This window comes from Cyclospora cayetanensis, unplaced genomic scaffold, assembly GCF_002999335.1.
Source record: "Cyclospora cayetanensis isolate NF1_C8 unplaced genomic scaffold, CcayRef3 CcayRef3_contig_136, whole genome shotgun sequence".
Taxonomy (NCBI): Eukaryota; Apicomplexa; class Conoidasida; order Eucoccidiorida; family Eimeriidae; genus Cyclospora; species Cyclospora cayetanensis.
In genome coordinates, this window is record NW_020312077.1 from 48,189 (window position 1) to 56,038 (window position 7,850).

At 48.2% G+C, this 7,850-nt stretch overlaps 1 protein-coding gene across 1 annotated transcript; it reads right to left on the reverse strand.

Annotated features, from left to right (window-relative positions):
* Window positions 1-281: 281 nt before the first annotated feature.
* On the reverse strand, window positions 282-3,227 carry LOC34619404. Its single transcript, XM_026336582.1, has 8 exons — window positions 3,095-3,227; window positions 2,654-2,821; window positions 2,373-2,491; window positions 1,557-2,203; window positions 1,316-1,523; window positions 1,026-1,117; window positions 705-813; window positions 282-473 (listed from the first exon to the last, which is right to left on the reverse strand). Exons 1-8 carry the CDS (start codon window positions 3,225-3,227, stop codon window positions 282-284), a joined length of 1,668 nt encoding a protein of 555 aa, XP_026192367.1.
* Window positions 3,228-7,850: the final 4,623 nt, after the last annotated feature.

Below are 7,850 nucleotides of genomic sequence, written 5' to 3' on the forward strand. Positions count from 1 at the left end.
GTGGACTGCAAAACAACGCAGTAGGCATTAGGGGCTTCCGCAGTTCCACAACAGTGCCAACCGCAAAAAAGAACCAGGGTTAGGGTAATGAAGCTCATTCTTCAGAATCAACTGACTAGAGAGCGCTTCTTTGAGCCGAGCTGCCAGTTGACAATCGCGAGTTGAAGCGACAAGGTCTAGTGCCTGTGGCCAGCACTTCTGCCCAGCCTGAGCGGTGTATATATCACAGTGCTGATCACCTGGCTCTCTCTGAGAACTGCTACTGCCGACACCAATAGCATTTACTGAAATATGTATGCCGGTGGGTGACTGAACACATGCGCTAAGCTACGTGCCTGAATGTATAGCTCAAGGGCTTCCGTTGGACATCCTGCCAATGCCTTGTGCCGGGCCGCTAGGCCAAACATGAGTTGACTTTCCAGCAGAAAAGAAACCCGTGAGTGCAGTTCCGCGGAGCCAGTGTCCTGTAAGGCCTATAGTAGAAAGCAAAAGTCTCAACTTTATTTACGCTGGGCTATAACCAAGGGAACATTTGAATCATATGGCAGGTAACACTACATGCTTTCACTTGTGCACGCTCATTTTCCGCCCCCTATCCCAAAAGCAAACTAGTCTCCCGCAGTGCACACTCAATAAAAGCCATGCTAATCCTGTCGCGAGCAATTCGATCAATGCGGGTCAGGTGCTGTTAGAGTGTAACATACGTCTGCCAACACCGAAAGCTGCTGACTTTCTACGGCAAGTGTGATGGCTGCTTCTGCCTTTTCGCCAATACAGAGCATTTCCACTGCTCCTTGAAAGTCGCTGTTTGCCCTACAAAATGTACAAATAAGAAAAAGACTTAAATGTGAAAGCAATTCAAATAGGCATGCTTCTTATCGTGTTTACCTGCCACACCTAAAAAGATCAAGCAGCAGTTGAGGTAGCGGTGTCTGCTGCCTCCTGTGTACGCCGTGCTGTGGTTTGTATGCTAAGTTAGTATGCCTACAACAATAATTATGCGTATGCGTGGGAAGTATTTGTACCGGCAGGCATCAGCGAGAAGCTCTGCTGCTTGGGCATCACGAACTTGTCGGACAAGCGCTTTTGCTTCCTCCCAGCGGCCAAGACGGAGGGCCTGATAGCATTTGCTCTAGATATATGAGCGACTACAAATGTGTAAAGCCACCATTGAGGCTTCCAGGAGTCACACATCTGCTTATGAACCAGCCATGCGATAACAATGTAGGATGAATTGCCTGAGTATTCATGAAGAACGAGGAATCACTGACGTAGCGCAGTTTCACTGATTAGTGTGCTTCAGTACTATTCTTACCAGTATCCGCACCACACTTGGAAAGTTTCCTGCCCTTCCAAATGCACGTAGTGCTTCAAGAGGTTGCCGCTGCTCCCGTGCACGTGCGTATGACTCTAGGAGATACGTGGATGGGGCAATCGTTTGCAATAGGGGAATAAGTTGGCCAAACTCTCCCAGCTTCAGAGACACCCCAACGAAGGCATCCAAGATTAGAGTTAGATCAAAGCTGATAGAGAATTAAGGCTTCTTCACTCAATACTAGTGCTTCTCATTATCAGGCCTACTGCTACAGCGGCAAAAATTTTTGCTATCGGTCATCTTATGCTTTACTGGGTCAGGGTTTAGTGACTGTGCTGATGTATTGTGCACTGGGTAACCACGAAACTTTGGCGCTTCTCTGGTGTGGGCCAAAGTTTGTACCTCGATGTATATCAAAGCGGCCCGTTCAAAGTCACCTGCTCTACTGAACAGAACAGCTGCGTGTCGGTGCTGCTGAATGCTCAAGAGGACTTCTGCACATTCTCGATAAACAAGCGGATTGTTGAGGTCCTTGGCGAGCTGCAAGCCTTTTTGAAGCTCTCCGGCTTTTAAAGCACATCGCACCTTGCCGTAAAGACACTCAAACATTTGATGATGTATTTGCTCGGCCAATTTTAATGGCTCGCTCGAGCCACCTTGCTGCGAAGCCTTTACAAACATGGAGGAATCGGCTTGCATCACGGCTCGTGGACTGGTGTCTTCACGTTCCATGCTACACTGGCACCTTGACTCTTCGGCCTTTATCTGGAGAGCGATGCCATCTACTGCGGCCGTGAAAGCGGCAAGGGCCGCAGTGTACTGGCCGTCCCTCTCGCACTTCATTGCATGCCGCTGCAGTAGCTGTGGCACGGTCATGGTGCTGAATCGCTAGTACACACACATTGCCTCAAGTTCAGGAAGCCCAATTCATGTCAGACTAAAGTCACAATGAATTTTATTTTATGTAGAAGTGTAGCTGCAGCCAACTGCATAAGTCTAATCATTGTCGCAGGCTTCTGAAGAATGCTAGGTTACGAATATGTTGGCCGTGACGCACCTTTGCTAGCTCAGCAGCTATATTCCACACTCCCGCATGAGCAGCCAAATCCAATGCCTCTTTCGGGTCAGAGCTCACAAGCAGCAGTTGGACTGCTTCGCGCCAGTTCTGATGAAATGCTGTGTACAATGTGCGCAAAACGCCCGGCGCATTATCGACACTAGTAAACTTATTAACAGAGCAACTCAGAATGAATTTGCTTTCGTGAATCGACAAATAGAGTCCCGTACTTTCATTTTCCCGGCTTTACGCGACTAGTTGTGCAACACGGCCTCACACACCTCTCACATGTGCTCTTAAAGTTACCACCTCATCCATGCCTTCAAACGTTGAAATCCATGCTACTATGTCGTATCGCTTGGCGGAAGCAAAAGCACGTAAGGCAACACCCATGATCATCGCATCGAGTGCCCTCCATCCAACAGCTTCAAAGCAATCACGTGCTGATTCTGCATAACAGAAATAAGGCACTCGGAGTAGCTAGCGAATCACTGCCGAAAGTGAATTCTAAATAATCTGTTAGACTAAACTTGGAAGTGCGACAGCACATACTTTAGGTACGACCAAGCACTTTGATTCATTGGTGTATGCAAGGACGAGCACACAAAATGGAATTGCGTGCACTTGAACCAACTTCCTCTAGGCTGCCTGTACCTATGTGCGTGCTCAAGCCACTAAACAAACAAACAACATTAGCCAGAGGCACAATCTACATGCCGTACTCGAATAGGAATCTGAAGGAACTGTACCAAACAGGTCTTCTAAGAGCTGTAGAGCGTCCTCTTCTCGCCCCATTGCGAGAAGCTGCATAAGACAGCGGATTGTAAAGCTGTTGGGCTCTGAAGGGTTATTCATCGTCAAGCGGTCTGCATTAAAGGCTGACAGAAGCTTCAAAATACCGTTGCCAATCACATGAGAAAGCACCCTAACCCTACTTTCTATGCAAATGGTTCGTTCCACTGTAGTTTACGCATCTGCCAGAAGTGTACACCGTACCTCTGCATGCTGCGTGCAGGCACGTGAAGCAGGGCATCAGGGAAGACTTTAGGATGCCGTATGCATTTATACTCGACAGAATGCCTGAAGCAACCGCCAGCTAAAACGGGAAAGGAGGAATATGTATATTTCTAGATACCTCCTAAGGAAAACACAGCGAAGCACAAGTCATTTAAATATAGAGGCGGTACACACCGGAGTCATTCCACAAAGCACTGCCATAGACTGCAGGACTTTAGCGACAGCTGGTGGATATGCCACTAGAGTATGATGGTTGTCAGAGCAACAGTTCTGTGCGTCGGTCAAAGCAGAAGGCTTGATCGTTGAGCACGGCTTACCGGCACCACCTGAGCACAGCTTTTGCAATTAATGGTTGCAAAAGTAAGACCGTAAAGAATTGCATTACACGTAGGTGCGTTAAAATAAATTTTTAAAGCAACGGCTGCTTACCATCCGCAAGGGCAACAGGCAAGCATGACTTTTCCAGGTTGTAATAGCACAGTCCAACTTCAACTGCGCGATTTCTTTGGAGCTCTAATACCGGTAGCTTCAAGTTTCAAAATCCACAAAACAACCGTGTGCGGCTGTTTTATCCAAGTCCGACGCAAAACAACAGTTTTTGCGTGTACGTTGCGGAAACCATGCAACAAAGTAAACGCCTGCGATGTGCTATCACTAGCTAAAAATCTAACATTGACATAGCAAATGGTGATCTTTGCTGAAAAACTAAGACTGAGAGGATAAGAAAAAGATCATTGCGACTGACCTTGCAAACAGACACTTTTAATGCGGAATTACCTCGTTTACTTAGCACAGCGAGTGACAACCAAAGATAAGACTTCTCTTCAGTACATGAATACCTGTGTAAAGTGCTCTTCGGAAGAAGCCTCCGTTGCAGAGCAGATGAAAGGGAGGGCTTGGCGCCCCGAAGTGATGACAAGGAGAAGCCCACTACAGTTGGTATCCCAGAGAAGGTCAGCCGGTTGTCCCATACTAGCCAGATCAAGGCTGCATCAGATACAAAAACGTGTGCAGAGCAATTGGGGGTACTTTTGAGGTGTCTGTCATACAGTCAATTGTGTTATCCTTCCATATTTGAGATTATCTAAAGCCTGCAGACTACAATGTACTGCTACTTGCCGGTGGTAAACTGATGTGTCCAGGCAGTAGATAAAGGCATGTTCATTGCGGTCGATGAACGCCAGCCGATTCGCATCACTACTGGCCTTTAAAAGTGCAATAGGAACGTGGTGATTAAATCCATCAAAGGGCAGGCAGGTGTCCATCACACAGAAACAAACGTGACCAGCATCATCTGTCAATGCACACCACCAAACAGAAACAGCAAGAGCAGCGACAGGACCTTGCAGAACAGCCAGTGCCGCCCTTTTTGCTTCGTTTGACTTCAAGGATGCATCTGTGCAATAAAATGGTCTCATTATACTGCCGTCCGCTTCCTCCTCGCAAAGCGGTAGCACCAGTGCCTGCAACTCAAAACGATACACTAGTGAGTACACATTCACCATCGGAGAGAGTATTTAAAAATGAAGGCGGATACACCTCACAAATTTGCAGACAAAACAAGTAAGTGATGCTGACAAGAAGCCCTAAGCTCTTCCATACCTTTCCTTGAGCAACCAGCACTGCATATTCGGTTCCGAAGCCCAACAGCTCTACCGGAGAGCTTAGCGTAAAGGTTCGAAGTAAAGTAACGCCTTCCTGTTACGTTGACAAATAGCAATGTCTACAAAGCCGCGCTGATGCTCATCTATTGGATTGCCTTCTTCTGGCAATGTGACAGCAAAAAACGGCCATAGTCAGGAAAGCTGCAATGAACACTGTTTGCTACATGTTTGGTAGCTACCTGAGGTACTCGCTTGTACAAGGTTACGTCGCTGCCCCATGTTGTTGCACAATGCATTGGACCCAGAAATATCCGGTCGGGCTCATTTGGAAGATTCAGCAGCGATTTCACTCCATTGCTTTCTGCGGAAGGCAAAGACCAACACAGCTCACCAGTAGCGCATTCCAATCATGCTGCTAAAAATTCGACAGCCAACGTTCGCCAGCAACTCTCTGTAACCAATGATCAGACCACACTCTACGCACTGGCACGTTTGTGGGTCACCAGATGTAGTCTTACCATGCAGAGTAAGGACATTCAGGGTGAGGCTCATGAGGACCGCTGCACCGAAGGTAGCGATGCGCAAGCGCTTCGGCCAAGCAAACGTCACAACAGACCCTGAAAGCAGGCGCGCGGAGCTGTAACCCTTTGCTAAATGAGCTGACATAAGAGTTCATTGTGCATATGAGGGCGACAGCAACTTGGCTCCCATCGTCGACTGATTCAACGCGTAGGTTCTCACCATCGCGTGAGGCAACCGCGAGGAACTCATCCCCCGGACTCCATGCTAAAGCTACAATGTTTTCTACTTTAGGCGTAGGGCGCAGAGTAACGATCCGTTCACTTGCTGTTGAGACCAGAGGGAACGTCATAAGGGCTATGCACCCTCCGCCTGTAATCCATGATAATGCATAAAACCTGCAAGACTAATAGAATATATATAGTCAACGCGAGGCGCACAGGGACTAAGCATGTTGAGGCACTTTGGAATCCGAGCCAACAAGCGGTGCCTTTGCTCACATGCCACCGCTAGAGTGCCTCCACATGGAGAGAGTGCGATTCCCTCAACAATGCCGGGAGGTAGGCTTGCGGAATATTTCAATGCCTCCACCTTTTGTGTTGTCCAGTTTGCTTGGAGCAGCCTCACATTTCCGCCCCTCGAGAAAACGGCTAGCATGTCGCTGGCTAGCCATATCAAATCGCAGGCTTCTAGTGCAGCGCAGGGGATCTCTACGTTGAACATTAGAATACGCCAGCACAAACAAGCGTGGCTAGATATGTAGGGTCGCTTTGAGGGCTTCAACTAAGTGTGTACTGCTGTAGGCAAGGTATGTGGTGTGCTTCGGGAAAGCCCTCATACCATACCTAAATATTCTCTGCCGTTCCTCGGCTGCAGCAATAGTAATTTATCCTCCGCCGTAGCGAGCGCGACCTGGTGCCACCCCACCGCCATCGAACGAGCCTCTACATTGAGCAAAACTTGCTTCATCGGGATCCCTACGCCAACACAGCATAGAGGAAGTGTGCCACTGTACCAAGCTTCTTGGTGGTAAAGAGTGTAAAACGGATTCAACGTTGCTTAGTATCGGTGAAAGTGTGGAATAATGAGACTAAATGCGTGCGCATCTATGTACTTGTGTGGTATTTGCTGTCTGATAAAAGCGTGGACTTTTCATGCAGATATTTTCTGACGAATAAAAATCAAGCAAGCCTCGGAAGGTTGGCGGCAGGGAATTGTCAGCTGTCCCACCGCTGCGATCGAGTACAACTGCTGTTCTGTCGTCGCTGGTGGAGATCAGCCATTGTTCATCGACCCATGCAATGCGCCGGACAGGTTTAAGGAACATATTAATCACAGCTTCTTTGCGATGGGTACATGACTTGGAATCATGTATTATAACGCCACCTTTTGCAGTTCCCATTGCAAGGATATGCCGTCGTGGTCCCCATGCAAAGCTTGTCACATCCTTATGTGGGACTTCAATAGTTGGCTCTGTATTACTTTCGTGCTGCCAAACCCACACTCCTGCATTTATCGCAGCGGGAGGCCCAGTTAGACCTGGTTTCGCTCTAGTAGGGGCTATGCGGGCAGGGACGATGCAACAAGCTTTGTTCAGTGCCATGAATTTCTCGCAAATTAACGATTTCTACGTTACCGAACTGCCTTTAGCGCTGCTGAGCGGCATTGTGAGTGGCGTAATGCCTCACTTTGTACAGACTCGGATTCACAAAGCAGGGCCAAATAGTTTCCACAGTAGCTCCACTCGAAATGAATCAGCGCTGCTGCCCTAGGGAGAGATAAACTCGCTACCTGCATTTACCAGCAGGATGCAAACAAGGGGGCATAATATTACAGTAAGAGTCCAGGCAGGCATGATGGTTACTGCCAGTAGCTTGCGAATGAGGCGACTGGCGTGGGGTGGCAAAGCTTTGCTGTAAACATATAGCTAGTGAACAATTGCACAGGACATGTTGCACGCATAAAACCGCTAGGTCTCTTATTATAATGTGACCATAGTACAAGACGTATGTTTTCGGTATGTAAAATCTATTTAAAATGACTTCTGCTTGCCGTTTTGCCTGTTTCGCAGATCACGGTAACAAAATTGCTTCCTGCCCAACCAAGCGCAAACCGTTGAGGAACATCTGGTGGCGAATCTGGTGAGAGAGGCCGCCACGACACTACCCCCACTGTCGCCAGTGGAGGTTGGGCCTGGAACTTCGACGCCTTCCACATGTGGGGCCCAACCACTTCCAACTTTAGGGACTAAGCAAAACAGTATGAGGAAGCACCGTTCAGAGAGGTTGTCTACAGCACACCCGAATCCGGTGTTCCTAGCCGCGACTCTTGCATGTAT